A 21,505-nucleotide genomic window follows, 5' to 3' on the forward strand; every position below is an offset into this window, starting at 1 on the left:
TAAAATGATACTTTTAGGGGATTTGAAGTCTGAATAATGCTAATTTTAAGCCCTTTAAAAGCAAACACATTTTCTAAAATTTAATAAATCATGTCATGCCAAGTTGCAAACTCAGAAAGTTTGGATTTGATTCTGTATACCCAGAACAATGAGTCTTAGGTGGCTCAAAACTTAGTAACATTTATCTTTCCATTATTTATTTATTTATTTTTAAAGATTTTATTTGTTTATTTGACAGAGAGAGATCACAAGTAGACAGAGAGGCAGGCAGAGAGAGAGAGAGAGAGAGGGAAGCAGGCTCCCCGCCGAGCAGAGAGCCTGATGCGGGACTCGATCCCAGGACCCTGAGATCATGACCTGAGCTGAAGGCAGCGGCTTAACCCACTGAGCCACCCAGGCGCCCAATCTTTCCATTATTTAAACGTTTCCCAAAATATATCCTCTTTCTCCTGAAATAAAATACGTCACTTCCCCATAAAAATCTCTATTTCTTGTCGGGAAAGCAGGAATTAATGTAATGCCACATTAATTTTTTCTAAGTAACCTACAATTATTCAGAGATGTTTTTATTGCATTGATGTGGGCCAAGTACAATATCTACTTTATAGTACAGGATTGCCATATGACAAATTCGTAAAATTTATACAACTTCATATTACAGAAGTAACTTTCTTCCGTGTTTTATTATGTATGAGAATGCTAATATACACCAGTATACAAATAGTTTAAATGTGAAATTTAAAAAAAGTATCAAAATGATGAACACCATAAAACTCTGTTATAAACTGGCATATTATAGCATGGATATGGGCACAAAGTCCTAAAATTTCTTCCAAAACATAATCACTTACTTTTTTAAACCATAATATTTCACAAGTAATATGGGCACTCTTTCTATGTCCTTTCATTACATGCAATACCAGTGATATGTATCAATGGGGTATAACTGAAACTGCCTGCTTGTTTTCACTGAATGTTTGTTTAGTGGTTTCAGCTATGCATGTGTACAGGCTGAAGAGCCTTGACCTCATAAAAGTCTTCAGAGCGAACTTGGTTAGAGACTAAACCTTGAAGATCCGTACTACTATAATTAACTGTGTTACTTGGACCCCTCCAAGACACTGACATTCGCCTTGAAGTAGAGAAAATTTTAGTTTGAAACACGAAGTTATGCCAAAAAGTCAGAGGAATGTTTTAGTGTCATGTCAAGGACTCCCCAGATAACTGGAGATCATCCCTGAATATATATATATATATATTTTTTTTTTAAAGATTTTATTTATTTATTTGACAGACAGAGATCACAAGTAGGCAGAGAGGCATGCAGAAAGAGGGGGAAGCAGACTCCCCACTGAGCAGAGAGCCTGATGCGGGGCTGGATCCCAGGATCTGGAGATCATGAGCAGAAGGAAGAGGGTCAACCCACTGAGCCACCCAGGTGCCCCATCCCTGAATATATTAATGTTCAGACCCATGCCTCCTACATCAGTGTAGCGTTTGTCAAATCGCCTCTTGCTGTTACATACCACCACATAGCATTGTTTTTGTTAATATCCCCTAAACAACTTAGGCAAATTGTCACTGCCAATTCCAAATGTTTGGAATAAGTAAATACTGTCATTTTCTCCTGGCAGTGTGGTTGGTGGTGCCAAAAAAAAAAAAAAAAAAAAGTTTTGCAGTTGAGTTTTTATTATAAAATGTCATGTGGAGAGAGCAGAAAAGCGAACTACTGGTAAACTGTTAAAAGTTTGTTCCATAAGAATTCTGCTCTCACAGGTGTGGTTTCCAATGATAATGCATCCTAGAATTGTAGAATTTTAAATGGAAAGGGAAATTTCAAAATTAAAACTAAGTTAAAATTTAATAAATAATAGCATAATAAATAAGTAACAATTTTCTAGTCCAACTCTTTCATTTGTCAGAATAAACAGAAGCCCTGAAAGTTAAGTGACTTATTGAAGGTCATTCATTACCAAGACAATGCTTGTAGAGCAGTGTTTTTCCTTGGCCAGAATTTTAAAATGCAAGTTTCCATTTTAATTGGATCATATGTTGTAGTGCCTCCATTTTACTTTTTTTTTAAGACATGGAAATTGAATACAATATCATAAATCAAAACTCTTAAGTTAATCTTTCTCCTTGTTTATTTGTAAGCTAGAAAGGAAAATCAAACGTAGAACAATTATGATGGACTTTTCAAGGGAACAGGAACCACAGATTTGGGGCCCACATCTACTCTGGATTCCAAAATATATGGTTCCTTCAACCCTAATCAGACCCCCTCAAAAAAAAAAAAAAATATATATATATATATGTATATGTTGAAAGTTTTGTGGTTTTTTTTTCCCCAGATGAGGAACATTTGACAATATAAAAGACATTTATTTGGGAGTAAGAGACAGATTCCCCCTCCCCAATAACAAATAAGATGAGGTATAGCTACCCTATTTCAACAATTTATAATTCAGCCAGTCACAAAGAATGAGGACTATATATATAACCATTTCTCTCTTGAAATGAGAAGCTGGGCCACAAATGGTATGGAGTGGGAAAAAAAATATGATAAATCTTAAAAATTCAAATGACAATTTCCTTCTTGCTGGGGAGCAAGACAAGGGCCACCACACAAGCTCACACTGCGGTCTGTAAAGACAGTGTCAAAGTGACTACTTCAGAGATGAAGATAGACGATGTGCTCTTGAACTTACAAGGGGCCCCCTGCCTTCGAGAGGGAAAGGAAAGAACATATTTTAGCATCATCTGTTGCATTTACACCTAAAGAAAGGCTGTCACGATGAGTATCTGAGCAGTTCTCCATGGTAACTTTAATGAGTCTACATTTCAGCTCGGTGTCCTCAACACCCTCTATCCACAGCTCAAACGCACACAACATCTGCCAGGCGTGCCCACGAATTCCTGAGGTCCCCGCGGAGGGCCTCTGCCTCGGAGCTCAAAAAGCCCCTTGCTCGACAGTGGTTAACCATATCCGGAAGGCTCTGGAAGAGGTCTGCCGGGTAGCAGGACCGGTGCTGCTGCTAAGAGGCCTCTGGTTGGACTGGAAACCAGGAGCTGCAGGAAACCCAGAAACGGGGCTCAGATGGGAATACCCAGGACTCTCTCAACAATCCCGTATTGGCTACGGATGAACAAATGAATGCGTTCCTCTCTCCTCGACACCAAACCCCACAGCTGGGAACGAATGGACGTCTTCCCCCAGACCCCACGCCCAAGAACATTTCATTAGCTACTTCATCTTCCGGTGAAAATGAGTCACTAATTAATTAACGCAACTATGAGAGCTTAATTGCAAACCACTCTGCCGACATATAAAGATGTGTTTTACCTTTAATTACCAAGGGGGATGGGGTGGGAACAACAGACAACTTCAAGTCCGAGCACCTACTAGGAGATAATAGTACCCCCCCGCACCCCCCTCCCAACCCATTCTCTCTAAAAATGCTTTGCATTGTGGGTTTTATGTTTCATTGTAAAAGCTCATTATTTTAAATTAGGTCTCAAAGAAAGAAGTTGGCATTTCTTATTCTTTGCAGAGTGGTCTGAGAAAGGCTATAGGAATGCATCGGAGGGGGGAAAATAGGATAACAAGATCTCTTTCAATTTTGTTTTTGAATCAATACCCGGAATAACGACCAGAAGCAAATATCCACCGGTGCGTCAGCAAAGCAGGATGCTCGGGCGGTCAGCTTCATCCTGAGCTGGGTTCAGAGGGCTCCCCGCCGCAGCTGCAGGCCCCTAGAGCAGATAGATAATGTAGGACAGAATGACCAGGCCTATGATGGCAAAGAACATCAGGATGAAAATATCCAGCATTATGGAGTCCTTGGCTGGGGAAGCCTCAGGATTCCGGGCAAACGTGAGCTGTGAGCACGGAGTTTGCAGCCCGGGGAGAGAAATGGCTCCCTCTTCCCTCCACGGCTCCGTCTTTTCCCTTCCCCCTCCCAGGGCCGGAGACTAAGGGATGCTGCCGCTCCATCAGCAGCCCCCCCCCCCCCCCCCCCGGAAAACCAACTCCCCGCCGCCCCCCAGCCAACCAATCACGAAGCCCGGCAGCGGGTAACCAAGGCACTGCTCGATTTAGAGCCGGCAGAAGCGAAGAGGCTCAATTTCTCCCCAGGAACCCAATCCCAGCCCTTCGTATCTAAATGGAGCCGGCATGATAAGGACGGAGGAGGAGATCTGATCTCTATCCGGATCCCCCAGGAATGAATCCTCCTGGCTGCTTTCCTTCTGCCTTTGTCCTCTAACACGTTGGTGGCCAATTATCTCGGGAAAATAATGGCTGGACGTCGGGTGGGCCATGGGCGGGTTATAAAGGTCGCGGTGTGAAGGGACATAGACAGGGGTCTGGTGGGAGTCCCAGTTGGCCTCTCTGGGGTTGGAATCCTTTACCGCACACCGGTTTTAAGTTCAGCCTCCTTACAAGTCTTGTACAGATGAGGCTCAGAGCCGGTCAGGAATTTGCCTGATGTTTCACTGGAAGTGGGGGGGGGGGAGGGTTGGTGGTCCAAGATGGCAAAGGAGGCTTACACACTCTGGAGTCCATATTCCTCTCTCGCCTCCGCCCCCTTCCCGCACTGGCCCACCCTTGGTGTCCGAAATGCCCCTCGGCCCTCCCGACACTGCTCAAATCCCTCCGTGCACAGTGGGAGCCCCGGAGTCTCTCCTCCAGATACTCCGTCTGTCTTCGTGGTCCAGACCCGCGTTCTTCTCGTCTGTGTTCTTTTCCGAGAGCTCGGAGCAGTGGTCTACCCAAAGAGCGCAGGGTCGACTCCCAGGCGGGTCCCTGTGCGGGGAGAGAGTCTAGGTAGGTAAATCAAGTGATGCCTTCTGAGGGGAGAGTGGAACGAATGTTTTTATTTTTTTTAAACTGGATGGTGGGTACTCACTCAGTTCTGTCTTGTGTTGTTTTTATGTCTTTTATATCTTAATTATTCCCTAGTAAATTAAAAACACTTCCCGTGTCATCTCTGAGGCCTGGTGTCCTCAGTTCCACCCTAAAGAGTTGTTTTGAAGGCCCCCGGGGTGGGGTCAGGGGAATGAGGGCATTAGGGACCCCTTTCCACAGGTTCTGCCGAGGGAACTGAGGCCCCTTCTGGAAGGGGGTCTAGAAACTGCTCTCACCAGCCCGTGCCCAGAAGGTAGAGTCCAGAGCTTTCTGTGAGCAGGGAGTGGGGTCCCCCCTTCCAGGCAGACTGCCCCCGCCGATGGCTCTGGTGAATGAAGCCTCCTGGGAGGGAGGACTGCAGCTCCGCAGACAAGAGGGGGCAGGCCAACAGGAAGCCAGATTTGCCAACTCATGCCCCTCTGCTGGGAGAACATTACTCGGCCTGCTCCTTTGGAGAGGGAGTGGGTGTCCATCCGGTATTTAACTAGCCCACCTCCCCTCCAACGCTCCCTACACCCCTCCAGCCCTGCAGACCCACTTCTGTCCTTCTCCCTGTGACCAAGGCTCAGGAAGGGTCCCTTCCAACTCCGCCATGGCTCTCCCAAAGCCAGAGCACCCTCCTGCCGAGCCCGCAGTGGGAAATGCCCCTCTCCACAAGGTAGCAGGATGGCTTCCTTCTCTACCACGGTCCCCTTCTCAACGCCACAGAAGGGAGGCCACTGGGCCTTCTGATGGGGGGTCAGACCCAGGGCACCTGGAGCAAAGGACAGAATGGTACAAAGGTGTGAGGTGCGAAGGGCAGGGGCGCAAGGCCCACCGTGGCAAGGCAGAATGGAGTGAGGCTGCAGGTCCTGAGACCTCGGGCCCAGCAACGTGCTGTACAACTTATGCCGAATCACAGCCCCCCTGGGTTTCAGAACCCCATCCGTGAGACGGATAGGATGGTTGGTACTCCGCTGATGAATACTGCTTTGTGCTGTAAGATGGCTTTATCCCGTCTTATCCCACCCAGATGGTCCCTCCATCATTTCTATCCTCACACAGCACCAAGCTCTTTCCAGATGCCAGGCAGCAGTAGAGGGCACAGTGCTGCAGGGCCAAGCTGCTGCGTTAGGGCACACACAGATTTGTTGAGCAGCAATGGGCCTGGCCCAGGACAGACCCTGGGGCTTTAGAAGAATTAGATCCATCCCCTGCCCCAGGAGGGCACTGGCTCGTGCAGAGACAGGTGCGTAACTCAGGAGGTCAGATAGGAAGAGGGAAATAACAGCTCAGAGATGTTTCGGGAGTGTCACCAAGCTGGGCAGAGAGATGCAGCCAGGAGCAGACTGGCTGGAAAATTCTGCACAAGAAGCAAGTGCCAAGTCCCCATCGCAGAACCGACTGCGGCTCCAGGCCGACAGCTTTCAAACCAGTCATCCTCTCCCTGAAGGGCATCAGGGCTCTCAGGAGGGTGCCAGGCTAAGGCCCTGAACACTTGGCACGCGTGCACACGCACACATGCACGCACACACAGCAACACTTCAGAGCCAGAGAGAAAACCAAGTCCACTGGTAAAAATTATACTTTTATTATTTGAGTCACCAGGAGAAAGATTCACTTGTGGTCCAAGTCAAATATTGAGAGTCGTTAACAGGCCAGAAAGAGTTGATCCCAAGCACAAGCCCACAAGGGAGGGGACCAGAACAGACCAAGAAAAGACAACCACCCCATATAAAAAGATGAACGGACGGCTTCACACACATACATACACACACACACACACACACACACACACACACACACACGGATGAAATGTTTGGACAGAGGCAAATTTCACATGGTCATTTGTTTCTTTTTAAATACAGGCTTGTGGGGTGGTTTTTTTTTTTTTTTCCAGCTATTTAAAAAAAAAAAAAAAGGCCCAAAAGTGCATATGTGAGAGGATAAAGGCAGAAATGAAGCAATAAAGTCGTTTTCCCTGGAGGGACATGAGGAAGAAAATAGGAAGCAGTATGACAGAATTCACTTTTCTCACCAATGGACTTCTTGCATTTTCTTATTGGTCCACTACAGTTATATTCACATTCTAGCTTTGATGCATCTTCTTTCCTGGGATTAGGTTGGCCAAAGACCTTTGGAAACTGTATGAAAAGGCCAGGGACTCGACCCAGCCACTGGCTCTGTGCTCTTGTAGGGATGGATGGTTCTGGAAAGGAGCAAGGATGCCTTAGCAGCCCCTGGGTCCCTCAGCACCAGTATGACAGTCCTTCTCTCTGGGGGTGTATAAGAAAAGGCCCCCTATTTTTAGGGCGGGGGGAGCAGGGGGGCCGGCAGCAAGATTCCAGTGGCTGGCCTGCCTTGTTGTGGAAGGAAAACGAAGCAAAGGGAGAACAGACTCCTTCTTGCTCCTCTAGGCTTTCCTCCCCTCTCTCCCCGCACAGGTCCTCCAACGACAGGACGCGTCTCTGACCTTGGTCCCCAAATCCAAGTTGTGCTTTGAGATCAAGAGGAAAGGTAACGGATGGCTCCCTCATCCCCCAGATCGTCCAACATAGACCCTCCACCTGCCTTCATCTCTGCCGGGGCCAGAGAGAGAGAGAGACGGTTCAGACAGGGCTCTCCCCACCCACAATGGTCGTTTCTTCATTCTTCCGATTTGGGGAAGATATTCCAACGTCAACCCCCACGCACTGAGGACCTGACTGCTGAAATTTGCCTGTAGGGTCCCCCCTCCCCTGAAGGAACAAGGAGGCAAAGATGTCAACTGTGGAGCCTGAGGGGAAGACAGGAGGGGGAGACCCAGGGTAGGATGAGCCCAGAAGAGATGAATGAAGCCAAGCAAGGGTCATCACAGCCGCCAACGAGCGAGAGAAGGGACTTGGAAATAGCACCATCTTTCCCTTCCTCATCCTGGGGTCTGTGCTTCCAGTTTTGAAGCCCTGGGACCTTCTCCTTCTGCTTCAAGGGGGCCTGAGGTTAGTAAGGGGGAGGGCACGGGGGTAGCAAGGCACCCCTGGTAGGGGTGACAGAGATGGGGGGGAAGGAAGAGGCCTAGAGCCATGGAGCCTGCCCCCACCCTCACCCCAGCAAGCTGCCGGCCCCCACATCAGCCCGGCCAACTCCACAACTACTCCCCTCCCTGACCTCTGCCCAGCACACTGGAAAGGGGGCGGGTGGGCTTCTGCTGTTTGGCAATTGAAGGAAAGGAGGAATTTTCATGCCAAAGAAGCCACCAGGGACTTCTCCCCCGCTGGGGTCCTCCCAGAGACTCCCACAGGCCTGGACCCTGACTGCCGCAGATACAGAAATGCTCCTTCCCCCATAGGCGGAGTCCTGGAGAGGCTCGAAGGTTCTGTGGCTTTGCACAGTTCCAGTCCACTTGGCTTTGGGCCAAGGAGGGGCGGCTGCGGGGAGGCCTGAGACATCTTCCCATGGGGAGGAGGGGGTAGGACCCACCTAACCCAGAGCTCAGGGGGGCTGGCTCTCGGTGCAGGAGCCAGCCAGGGTGCCTGGGGACTGAGGGGAGGAGGAAGGAAAAGGGCTGTGGGAGAGAACACCCTGTTCCCCTCCTTCCTGCAGCTGTCCCTAAAAGTAAGAAAGGCGAGCACTTGACCCAAGCCATGCTTCCTAGGGAGCTCCTCGCCCACGCCCCGTGCGTAGGCAGGAGAGCGAAATCACAGTGTGAGAAGGAACACATGCAGGGAGGGATGAATGAACCCCGAAGCGGGAACGCTCCCCTCCTCTGTGGTCCTTGAGAGTGGGAGAGGGTGGTGAGGGGCCCCCTCAGAGGGCTGGCAGCCCTGTCTTTGAGAAGCAGAGGCAAAGCCCATCCCAGGGACAAGGGTGGTGGGGTCCCATCTTGGAATGTACGGAGCCCCTCCCCTGGGAGTCCTGGAAAGTTGGGGTGTAGGAGGAGGGCAGGAAGGTCTGGGTGGAGAGGGGGAGGGCAGAAAAGAGAGAAGGCAGAGGCCTGGGAGCCAATGGGTCCGCAATTCCAGACCAGCTCCCCAGGCCTCAACCTCCCCCAGAGAGGTCCACACCTGTTCCGTCCGGAGAGAAAACCAAGAAGTTGGTCAAGGGAAAAACCTGCCAGAGAAGAGCCCGCGAAAGTGGCAGAACAAGGCTTCAGTTGGCCAAAGCAGAAGGAGGGTGGGAATAAACAAGCTGTCGCGGATTTAAAAAAACAGACACTGAAGGGTGGGCAGGTTGGCCCAGGACAGATGATGTGGTGGAATGCACTGAAGACGGGCGGGGGGCGGGGCGGGGCGGGGCCGGGGCTCAGATGGCCTCCACGTAGTTAGCCGGCAGCATCCCCGTGTCGCCAGTGCGCTCCACGGTCCCGTACATCCAGCCATCGTCGATCTGCTGCACGTTGACGATGGTGTCCCCGTCCTGGAAGGAGACCTCGTCCTCGTCCGCGGCGCTGTAGTCATACACAGCGCGGTACCGCTTCTGCAAGAGTGGGGATGCGGTCAGCCTGGGGCCCCGCCCCTTCTTTCTAACCCTATACAGCCCAGGCCTCTGATCTGTTTATCCACTGGGATCTCAGGGGGAACTTTCCAAACTGCAGACCTGATCATGTGACTCCCCGGCTTTAAGTCCTTCAGTGGTGTTCCACCTCCTTCAGCACCAGATTTTTCTTTTTTCTTTTTTTTTTTTTTCAGATTTTTCTTTTTTTAAAGATTTTATTTTTAAGCAATCTCTACACCTAACGTAGACCCCGAGATCTGGAGTCCTATGTTCTATGCACCCAGCCAGCCAGCACCAAATTGCAAACTTTCTCTCAAGCCGCAGAAAATAACTCCATCAGCAGAAAATAACTCCATCAGCCTCGAAGGCTGTGTGTGTGGGGTAAGAGGTTACACCCCGCCCCACAAAGTGACCTTGGTCTCTTATCACCAACTCTGCCTCTATCTCTTGGGCTGAATTGCCGCGCCAGCTCCGCCTGCGTCCTGCGACAGCCTCCTCCCTAGTCTCCCTGCTTCCGCCCTCAACATGCTGCTGCCACTTCTCAAGAGCCACCCGTGAGCCTTTAAAAACAGAAATCAAAACCCTCACTCTGCATAGCTCACCAATCACAAAGGCCTTCCGGTGGCCTACAAGTCCCTGCATGATCTGACCTTATCTCCTACCTTTTTCCCCTCTAATCGCCTTGGCCTTCCTGCTGGCCCCAGGGCCTTTGCAGTTGCTGCTCTCCCTAAACCACTCACTCTCTCATCTTACTGAGGACTCTGGGGCTCTCCCTCCCAACGTCCTGCTTTTTCTTCCTAGCATGTGCCACTATCCAACCTTATATTATATACCTACTTATTTATTGCCTCCTTATTTGTCTCCCTGACTGAAATATAAGCTCCAAGACAGCAGGAAGGTGGTCTTTTATTCAGTGCCAAATCCCTCTTGTCCAAAACAGGTTTAGCGAGTATTAGAAGGACTGGCTGGTCTATCTGGAATCTTATCCTACAGGTGACTTCTCAGTCCTGCCCAGCAGCCCCGTGGCATGGACACTCCCTTGTTTACCCCCTTGTGTCCAGGGCATGAGGCTCCAGGAGGGGTATCTCAGGCTATTTTACTTCTCTAAGTATAGTGTCTCCTACTTCTTCCTCCATGAGCTACTTCTGATTCCCAGGAACCGAGCACAGAGGAGCTGAACGCAGCCAGGAGCTCAGGCTGGGGGGCCCAGCAGCCCCCTCAGTGGGACAGGCGGCAGGATTTACAGACCAGTGACTTCAACTTTAAGGACAGTAAGCCTGACCCTGCCCCAGTTCCTATTTTGCTCATCACTGACCTGGCAGCATCGCTGAGCACCAGCTCTGCGCCCGGTTCAGAGCCGCTGAACCAAGAGGACGCAGCCCAGCCGGCACTGAGCAGCAAACCCAGCAGGGGAGGCAGACACAAGTTAACAAACAGAACATTCTGAGTTGCCAAAAGTGCTCTGAAGAGAACCAGTGGTGGGGAGTGACAGATGTGTCAGGGGAGACCCATCTGACATTGGGGGGTTTAGGAGGACCCCTTGGAGGCAGGACTGAGATCTAAAGGATGTGGTCGGGCTTGGGGATCATCCTCATGAGGAGTGGGGAGCAGGAGACAGGAAACTGAGCAGGGGAGGTGACTTGTGCAACGTACACCCAGAGCTGGAGTGCTGGGCCCCAATCCCAGCCCAGGGCTCGGTGCCTTGACCACACAGGTCTCTTATCACCTGCAGAGGGCAAAAGGAGCTGGGGTCAAAGATCAGGGGAAGCCAGGCATCCAGGTTGGGTTTCTTAAGGAGAATCTAAGAACTGTGACCACGAAGGCTTTCCCTGGGCCCATCCACCTCTGGCTTCCCCAGACTTCTGACCCCCATTCCAACTCCCGGCTCCAAGATCTCTCCCACTGGGCCATAGCTACTTACCCCGCCCCCGCCTGGGGCCCTGCATGGTATGGAGACCGGGGCAGCAGGCTCCTTGTAGCCACCATAGGATTGTGCCACTGGCTGCTGCTGGGGCTGCTGGTAAACTGCAAGATGGGAGAGACGAGGCTCAGAAACCCGATCCCTCCCTCAGCCCCCTCCCCAAGAAGCCCCTATCATGCGTTTCCACCCCCCACAACCTTACTCAGCCCCCACTTCTCAAAGGCTCATCTGTCTGCACATGTACATCTGCTAGTGTTGCACACTCTCCAACAGGGGCCATACCTCTGCCAACACACTGGCACCCAGCACGGACCCTGACCCGGGTGCTCACTGTCCCACTGGGAGGGGGCCTGAGGGTTTGTAAGAGGGTGTGTGAGGGTGTGTGTGTGTGTGTGTGTGTGTGTGTGTGTACGTACAGAGGGATCCTTGCCAACCTCCTCCCCATCCCAAAGCTGGCCTGGTCTCAGGCCCTCTGCCTAAATAGGGGCACTGGCTTGCTCACCTGGGGCGCTAGCTGGGATGTGGTGGGGCGGCTGCTGCTGCTCCTGGGTGTCTCGGCGCTCAGACTCCATGCCCTCAGCCCCGCTGGGGGCCATACGGCTCTTCTCAAACTCCTCGTGGTATTTTATCTGCAGTGGCAGAGAGCGCTGGGTAAAGGACTCACATCAAACCAACCAAAGCTCCTTTCCTGTGGCCACTTAAGATCTCCCAGGAGAGGAGAGACTCCCCAAGGGTTACAGGCAGACGGGACCAGATTCCTGTGGCTACTTAACCTTGCTGGGCCTCAGTTCCCACCCCTGTAAAATAGGACATTGGAGCCCACCTCTGGTGTTGCTGCAGGACGACAAGAATGCTGGCTCACTGGTACCTGCTGGGTGCCAGGCACTGTGCTGGGTTCTACCTCCCAGGCCCATTTTAGCCTGTCAGCACCTGGGAGGAGGATATACGACAGTCCCTGACTAACCAACAAGAAGGAAACGAAGGCACTGACAAGCTAAATGAGGGAGGAGAGCAAACCCTGCCCTGTTCTCGGGAGCAGAAGGAACCAGTGACTCTGGGCCCCAAGGCCTGATGGGAGCTGTCCCGGCCCAGGGCAGTCCCTTTTGGCCATCCTCTCCCACTTGCTCTGCTCCGTTCTCTCCCACTCGGTGGCGTTCGCTTTGCCAAGAGGGCAAGTACTGACAATCAGGGCTTACGTTTACCAGACCCGGGCTAGAGGTCTAGAGGTGTGACCGAGGAGAACAGGGCACAGCACCTGTGGCTCACTGGGAGGCCCGGCTGGGAGGCCCGGCTGGGAGGCCCGGCTGGGAGGACGGGCAGGGCGGGGGTAACACCTCACCTAGGAGTCTGGGTCCTGACGAGCCCCTCCTTTCTCTGCCCCTTCTCTTCGAGCCAGAGCAGGGACTCACCCCCAAATGGTGAGATGGGCTGAGTGTATTATGGGCTGACCATATTACTTAGGGGGAAGCAGCCAGCCCTGACCAGACTAAAAACTGACAGGCTCCCTCAACTCCTGCTCAGAAGGAGGGAAGTTTTCAGACATAAGGCCAGTGCCTTGCTCTAACATTCTGAAGAGAGCCAAAGCCGAGTGTCCCCGAGCCCCACTCCCTCAGTGACTCCTGTCCATTGGCTGGAGAGGGGGCGTGGCGACAAGGAGCGAGGCCACCCCTCCTGAAGTCTTGAGGCTCACAAGGCAACTGCCCTTCCGACTTTTGTCCTAGGGGTTAGAAGGGTGAGCTTCCTGTGTTTACTTTCTGTGGAAGAGACGAGACCTGACCCCGGGAGCCAGTGACCAGGGGAGGGAGAGCACATGCGTAGAAGCAGACAAAGGCCTGCACTAGGGGGACAGCTGTCCCTAATGCTGGGGGCCCAGCTTCCCTGCATGGCAGCGGCCTCCTCTGGGTGTGAAGGGGTGACAGAGAGCCCTGGGGGAGAGGGTACTTCCGTCCCAGTTCCTCTGCCGTAGTCAGGAGCCAATGCCTAGAGCTATTCCCAGTCAGTGTCCTACAGACTCAGTCCCTCAGCACGAGAGTGGTGCCCCTCCCACGCCTCATCCCTGGAAGGTCATCAGCTTTTTGCTTACTCATGTGACCCTGGGAGAGTCCCTACCGCCCTGGGCCTCAGTTTCCTGATCTGTAAACTGTACCAGCTGTTCCCAGGAGGTCCTGAGGCTCCAGACCAGGTCCAGCAACCAAACCAGACTCTAGAGCTGAAAGCAAGTATGGACATGCGTGCAGTTCCATGAGCGGCTGCTAGAATCGCTCTTGGTGCTTAGAAAACCATGACCCAGGATAAATATTTCTAAATTAGGGCCAGCTGCCCCAGGTGGATGGAGTCGTGGCAGCCTGAACATAGCAGAACCCTGCCCACCACCACCGATGTACACACCATCTGTTAGTGTTAATACCAAGAACCTTCCCCTCTGCTTGGCGACTCATGCAGAGTGCTTGAAGGCTCTTTCCGTCATCATCTCCCCCGGCCCTGGTGATAATCCCCCCTTTACCCTGGGGCAGGTACACTTTCATTCCCGCTTTACAGAAGACAGACAGGTGCTCAGAATTTCAATGACTTCCCAAGACAGAGCTTTCATTACTCAGGAAGGGCCGAGGCTGGTGACATAGGGACATGGTCACGGGGGACAGGCCTGAGCCCAGGGGCAGGTGCGGAGTGGGGGAGGGGCACGTGCCCAAGGCCACCCCTCACCCCACTTCACGGCTTCGGTTTGGGCATAAATGTGAGTGGTGTACCTCTCACCTGAATGGGGGTGATGACCCCAAGCTCACCCTAACTTTGAGGGGAGATGAGGCAGCATGGCAGGGAAAGTGGGGTGCAGCCCCTCTGCCTGGGCCCACTGGGAGAAGACGCCACCACTCTCCACATCCTCTCCCTCCCTTCCCCAGCAAATGAGAAAACTGTGTTCTGTCTTTGCCGGCCTACCGAATGGCATGAGAAGCCAACAGGCACGCTAAAGGGAGTTAGCCTATCCGAAAGGGAAAGAAACATCTTCCAGACTCCAGGGGTCTGGCTCGTCCCTGTTCCACAGTTGGCAGAGTTTGATCTTCCAAGAGCCCTGAATGGGGGTCACCACAAACCCAGAGATGTCACCTAGGGCCTCAGCTTAAGAACTGTCACAGCCAACAGGGTGGTTCAGTCGGTTAAGCATCCCACTCTTGGTTTTGGGTCAGGTCATGATCTCATGGGTCATTGGATCAAGCCCTGTGTCGGGCTCTGCGCTCAGCATGGAATCTGCTTGAAAGCTTCTCTCCCTCTGCCCTTCCCCCCAACTCTCTCTCTCGATCTGTCTCTCTCAAATAAGTAAACCTTTTAAAAAATAAGGAATTGTCATGGGCCCCCAAGCACCCTGTTCTATGCCCAGAAGATCCAAGTGCACGTGGGTTGAGAGGCTAGGACTTGGGGGTGACCAGTGGAGGGTCCATTCCATGGCTAAATATAGAACCCCATTTTCTCTGCTAGCCCACATTCTGTTTTCTGAACCCCTGCTCCTGATTGTGGTGGAAAACGGAGGTCTGACACCGCACGGCACTCTCACATGACTCTACATCATTGGCCACAAGGGAACACAGGCTCTGGATGGAATCATTAACTCACCAGCCAGAGTCTATTTTTTTTAATAATTTTTTTTTAACGTCTCCCATTCTCTGAGGGCCAATTGTGTGTCCTTACATGGATTACTCATTTCCTTTTCTCAGTCAGTCCTACGACTGTGTATCACTATCACGCCCCCTCCCCACCCCCAGTTTTCTAGATGGGGAAACCAGGTAACGGGTGGAGTTAGCAGAATCCAGCTCTCACATCGCATCCATACTTCTCAACTACCATGCAATACTGCTCCCTACTACAGACTAACAGTATTTTGTTTTTAAAACAAATGTGAATCTGTGTTCACCTTCATTAGTCATCAGAGAAATCACTGCAAATTAAAACCACAGTAAGATTCCACTACACACAATCAAAATGGCTAAAGTGAGCGAGTCTAAGTGAGGAAGCAGAGCAATGGGAACTCATCACTGCTGGCTGGAGGGGAAATCAGTACCCACTTGAAAATTAGATCAGCATTATCTGGCAAGGTGAAGGATCATAAACTCTTAAGACCCAGCAGCAATTCCACTCCACAGGAACCCCAAGAAATATGTATGCGGACATCCAGAGCATGTGGAAGCAATCTCAAATCCAACACCAGTATCAATAAAATGTATTAAGCATTAAATGGAATATTATACAGCAACGAAAAAGAATGGCGTGTAGCTACATGCAAGTACGTCCATGAATCTTTAAACCCAGTGTTGACCAAAGGAAGAAAGACACAAAAAGAATACCTAGTATATGTTCAGAATCAGGAAAAACAAAACTACAGCATTTAGTAATACGTAGTAACATATTAAAATTCGAAAAAAGAGGGGCGCCTGGGTGGTTCGGTCTGTTAAGCTGAGTGTCTGCCTTTAGCTCGGGTCATGATCCCAGGGTCCTGGGAATTGAGCCCTACATCGGGCTCCCTGCTCTGCAAGGAGTCTGCTTCTCCCTCTCCTTTCTGCCTGCCACTCCCCCTGCTTGTGTTCTCTCTGTCAAATAAATAAAATCTTAAGAATAAAATAAAATTTTAACTAGAAAAAATAAATCACAGCACACACTCTCAAAAATTATACACCGGTTGTTCCACGAGCCTGTGTCCAGGTCATCTGACCCTGGGCATGGAATTTCTGTTTGATGTTACTACTTAACTACTGACTAGGCCCAGCCCCTAAAGACTGAAGCCAACTTAACCAGAATATGGGCTGCTCATTATTTTTCTTTTTTTTTTTTAAGATTTTATTTATTTGACAGAGATCACAAGTAGGCAGAGAGGCAGGCAGAGAGAGAGGAAGGGAAATAGGCTCCCCGCTGAGCAGAGAGCCCAATGTGGGGCTTGATCCCAGGACCCTGGGATCATAACCCGAGCTGAAGGCAGAGGCTTTAACCCACTGAGCCACCCAGGCGCCCCTGCTCATTATTTTTCACTGATATAAACGCAAAGCATTTATGCCTGTGTCAAAGATATTCCCAAAGTTTATGGTTTTATGGTCCTGTAGAACATTACCGAGTTCTGCAGATAACAGCAGGGTACCAACCAGTTCCGGTCTCATTGTATCCAGCACTTTCTTTCACTGACTAGGCAGCACATCTGCCTGTCCTAACCTCCAGCATAATTAATTAAGTGAAATATAGGAGAGGTGCTCACTGTATGAAAGCTAGGTTTTTAGCACTTTAAAAACTCTATGCTGGGGTGCCTGGGTGGCTCTGTGGGTTAAACCTCTGCCTTTGGCTCAGGTCATGACCTCAGGGTCCTGGGACCTGTGGGTGGGGAGCCTGTTTCCCCCTTTCTCTCTGCCTCTCTGCCTACTTGTGATCTCTCTCTCTCTGTCAAATAAATAAAATCTTAAAAGAAAAAAAAAAAAACCACAAAACTCTATTCTAAGAGGAGTTTGGGTTGTGGCGGTGGGCGGGGGGGGGGGCGGTGTTTCAGGAATGTTTCTTGACTTGCACAGTGAGCACAGGTGTTCCCTCGGTGTTACTGGGTGTTAACGTTTCACAGAAAAAGACACAGGGTTGTATCTAGAAAATCAATATATAAGAAGATACAGAGGTAAACAAAACCAGAACTTCCCCACTGTTTAGCAGGGGCTCAGCCATGAAAATTTCCCAGTGCATTAGAGCCACTGGTGCTTGGGACCAAAGGTCCTTCCAGAAGGATACACTGCATCCCAGAGCACACAGCCCTGACATCCCAACCCTTCCCATGCCTTTAACTAAGACACAGTTCCCCCAGAAGTACAACTTACTGGACCCCGCCTCAAAAGTTTTCACATATTCTCAGTACCAGACAATGGCCTAACTTTTCTTTTCTTTTTTTTTTTTTTTAAAGATTTTATTTATTTATTTGACAGAGAGAGATCATAAGCAGGCAGAGAGGCAGGCAGAGAGACAGGAGGAAGCAGGCTCCCCGCTGAGCAGAGAGCCCGATGCCGGACTCGATCCCAGGACTCCGAGATCATGACCTGAGCCGAAGGCAGCGGCTTAACCCACTGAGCCACCCAGGCGCCCTGGCCTAACTTTTCAACCAAGCTTTATCCCCTGCCTCTTCCTGAGCCACAGTGAGGAAAGTGGACAGGTCTGCCTTTACAGAGATGGTAACTGTACTGACCACACTGATCTGACGGATGACAGACTGCACACATCCAAGGCCTTTAACCATTATTCCGCTGGGGATGCAATCTCATCCCTTCATAAGATGGTCTGACCTCTCCGGGAGCAGCTGGGGGTCACTGAGTGCTAACCTGGGAATCGAGTGACCAGCCACACAGAGGACACTATTTTGGATACTAAGCAAAAGGTGTGGCTCTCTCTAAACACTATCTTTGCCCCCAACTCTTCTGGAGGTTGGGACAACCTCACAGTGGCTCTCACCATGGCTTCGAGCTCCCTGAGAGTTCGGGGATATGGCCGGGCCTGGCAATCCCTGACTTAAGGCTTGAGAAAGCATTTCTTTTTTTTTTTTTAAGATTTTATTTATTTATTTGACAGAGAGACACAGCGAGAGAGGGAACATAAACAGGGGGAGTGGGAGAGGGAGAAGGAGAAGCAGGCTTCCCGTGGAGCAGGGAGCCTGATGTGGGGCTCGATCCCAGGACTCTGGGATCATGACCTGAGCCGAAGGCAGTCGCTCAATGACTGAGCTACCCAGGCACCCCAAGAAAGTTTTCAAGCTTTTTAAGTAACAGCTCTCAAACTTCACTGAGCATCCTCTGAACGCAGCGAACGTGCTTAAAATGCTGGTTCCTTGACTGTGGCTCAGGTCATGATCTCAGAGTCATGGGATGGAGCCATGTCGGGCTCCCCACTCAGCCAGGAGTCTGCTTGGGATTCTCTCCTTCTCCCTCTGCCCCTCCCCCTGTGCTCTCTCTCAAATAAATAAATCTTAAAAAAATAATAATAAAACAAAATAAAATGCTGGTTCCTGGGTCGGGCTCCCAGAGATGCTGAGTCAGGCAGCCTATGAGAAGCCGGCCTGTGGGCCTGCATTGTCAATAAACCTTCTCACATCGGGACATCTGGGTGGTTTAGCTGGTTAAGTGCCCGACTCTTGGTCTGGGCTCAGGTCATGATCTCAAGATTATGAGATCGAGCCCCACATCGGGCTCTGTGCTCAGTCCGGGACTCTGCCACAGATTCTCTCTCTCTGCTCCTCTTCCCCTGTGCATGCACTCTCTTTCTCAAATAAATAAATAGGGGCACCTGGGTGGCTCAGTGGGTTAAAGCCTCTGCCTTCGGTTCGGGTCATGATCTCAGGGTCCTGGGATTGAGCCCCGCATTGAGCTCTCTACTCAGCGGGGAGCCTGCTTCCCCCCCTCCCGCCTGCTGCTCTGCCTACTCGTGATCTCTGTTTCTCAAATAAATAAATAAAATCTTTAAAATAAATAAATAAATAAATAAATAAATAAATAAATTCTTTAAAACAAAACAAGACCAAAAAAACCTCTCCCGTGTGATTTTAGTACAGCCGTTTACTGAGGCCACATCTGACAGACTAACTGCGTTCACTAAAACTGAGAGCCCTCCAGCTCTGTGGTCACACCTCAGACATCCCAGCTAAAGCTGCAAAAAGCAGAACCCCGTCAGGTTCAAGCCACTTCCCCCACCTCGGAGCAGAGGACAATCAGCTAATGGCAGCCCTGTGGTTAATGATAAGATGGTTATCGCCTTAGGTGTAGATGTCTTGGCCATAGTGAGTTCAGTTACCAGAGCTCCTCAGATGTTAACACCTCCAATAACTGGGTATGGAATATTCTGGAAGCCTTCCAGAAAGGGAGGCAGGGATGACTGGGCTCGCTTGTCTTCTGCCTCTAAAAGCCACAGGCTGGAAGCAACGAGTAAATGTGCTGGGGAACTGGGGTTGTAGATGAGAGCACGTGTCCTTGCAATGGAAACACCATAGAGGCCTGGAGAGTCAAGACTCCTGCTGTGCGAGCCATTCCACGTTTTCCCCACTGCCCAAGGCTTTCCCCCTCCCTCCCACTTGTCATGTGGAGAGCTGCAAGACACAGACCTTCTTTAACCCTCTTTACCCTTCAGGGAGTCTGGGCAGCATCCGTGGGGAAGCTCTAGGGTACGAGGCTAGGCCCTGGCTTATAAAGCAACTGAAACAGGTTTTACTTAAGAGAGAGAGAGTGAGAGAGAGAGTGTGTGTGTCTGGGTGGGGAGGCGAATTTGAGCTCTCCTAGCCCAAGGGAAGCTCTCCATTTCCTTAAGCCACAAATTTCAAACCGAAGGTCAACGGCCTTGTTGCAAAACCCACTTAGTTACCCATTTAGTTAAGTCTGCAGCAAGCATCTTTATAAGATAAAATAGAACAGAATATAGATATCTAAATCCTCTCCAAGGACTCTTCGAGGAAAGCTCTGATTCGGTTTTCTCTCTAAATAAATAAGCAGGCCTGTTTGGTGGGTCACCATGTGCAATGTATGTCGTATCATAGGTTGCAAAGTCTAAAAGCCACTGACTTGGGCCTGACTGGTTCTCCTGGCCCTAAGCCCTTGCCCTGGAACCCACGGGAGCCACTGCAGAGTCACTCTAAGCACAGTGCCACCAAGGAGGCTGGGGGAGGGCTCTGGAGGCGGGGGGGGGGGGGGGGGGGGCCGGGGGATGGGTGCCCCAGGGGGCCTGCCTGAATCCCAGACCCTCCACCCCAAGTGACCTCGGGCAACCTGCCGACTCCTTTCTGTTCTAGACATGAAGACAACCATTTGCCCAGGCCTTCATTTGTAGGACCCCCCCCCCCCCGCCCCTGACGAGGCTGGCTGGGCACACACTGCTATTCTGTGCCCTAGGACCCTGGGCCACGGGGCCACGGGGCCACGGGACTCTCAGTCCAGGTTCATAGCACATGCCCCAACCCCCTCCCGCCCCCGCCCCAGGCAGTTTCCCTGCAAACTCAGATATACAGACGGCAGGTCTGTGGCTCTGCAAGGCAGGAAACCAATGCCTATTCCCCGGCCACAGGTGCCACGGCCCCGAGATCGACCACCCACACTTTATACCCAGTGCCACCACCTCGACATGCCGACCATCCCTAGCCCAGGGGGACGGGGCCGGCCAGAAAAGCCAGCTGGGGTTTTTACACAGGAAGGAAGAGCAAGCCGAGGTGGGGGTGGAGGCCGAGGGAGGGCGGAAATACTGCAGTATCAGCACCCAGAAACAGACGAAAGGGGGGCCGGCCCCTCCCCACCTAGCCACCCAGTTATGAACTTCGTGCTCTGACAAACCAGTCCGTCTGGACCCTGACGCCCACCACAGCTGCGGTCGGGGGGGGGGGGCACTTTAGAGAGGGTGGGGACAGCTTTAGCACACGGGCCCTCCCTGTAAAAAAGCTGAGTGCTTTTCCAGTAGAAGTGCCATGTGGGCCCAGGGTGGAACGGGGGAATATGGGGGTGCACAGAAAAAAGGCAAGTGGGAAGCCTAGACCCTTCCTTTCTTCTTGACAGCTGTCACCCAGGCGGGCCCGGGGAAGTGGGGCAGTGGGGGTCCCACAGCGGGCAAGGGAGCGTACGTTACTGATCTGGTCCTGGGTCTTCTTGATTCTCTGGAGTTCGGGTGTGTCCGCCACCACGCTGAACCCTTTGCCCTTGTTCTTCTCGAACTCCTCCTTGTAGCGCACCTGGAGGACCAAGTTGTGGAGAGGGATTAGCGTCAAGACACGGGCGGCAGAGGGCCCCAGCTCACGGCCACCTCCGATGGAACAACCAGCCAGGATGGAGACCCTGACCAGAAATTCCCTGTAGTGACGTCCACCGCCCCCACACCCCGAAGTCAAAGCAGGAGCCTTAGCCAAAAAGTGTTCGACTACTAACAATAACCCACGGAAATGTATTCAGTGCCTTCCAAGTGCCAAGTGCTTTACATGAATTACCTCAAGTCAGTCTGCTAGCTCCGTTTTGCAGATGAAGAAACTAAGCCAGAGAGAGGCAAAGCCCCCTGCCAAGGTCATACAGCTCGGAAATCAAGTCCAGAATCACCAGGGTGCAAACTCTCGGCTGCCTGACTCCCAACCCTTCCCCGCTGACCTATCCTGTGTGAAAGCTATAGGAAGAAGGTACTTTCCAGAGCTCCAAAGGCTGCCCCAGCCCTCCTCACCCTAGCCAGGATGTGGCCCGACCCACCGAGAACCCAGAGAA

General features: G+C 51.3%; 1 protein-coding gene across 2 annotated transcripts in view; it reads right to left on the reverse strand.

The window, feature by feature from the left end:
• Positions 1–6,452: 6,452 nt before the first annotated feature.
• The window catches only part of LASP1 (LIM and SH3 protein 1), a 38,267-nt gene continuing 23,214 nt past the window's right edge, over positions 6,453–21,505 (reverse strand). For both annotated transcript variants that reach the window (XM_047707154.1, XM_047707155.1), the window contains 4 exons: positions 20,881–20,988; positions 11,782–11,908; positions 11,280–11,383; positions 6,453–9,340 (listed from right to left, as the gene is read on the reverse strand). In XM_047707154.1, coding sequence (XP_047563110.1) covers positions 9,167–9,340; positions 11,280–11,383; positions 11,782–11,908; positions 20,881–20,988 — 513 coding nt within the window. In that variant the 3' untranslated portion in view covers positions 6,453–9,166. The remainder of the gene's footprint in view (positions 9,341–11,279; positions 11,384–11,781; positions 11,909–20,880; positions 20,989–21,505) is intronic.

This window comes from Lutra lutra, chromosome 16, assembly GCF_902655055.1.
Source record: "Lutra lutra chromosome 16, mLutLut1.2, whole genome shotgun sequence".
NCBI lineage: Eukaryota > Metazoa > Chordata > Mammalia > Carnivora > Mustelidae > Lutra > Lutra lutra.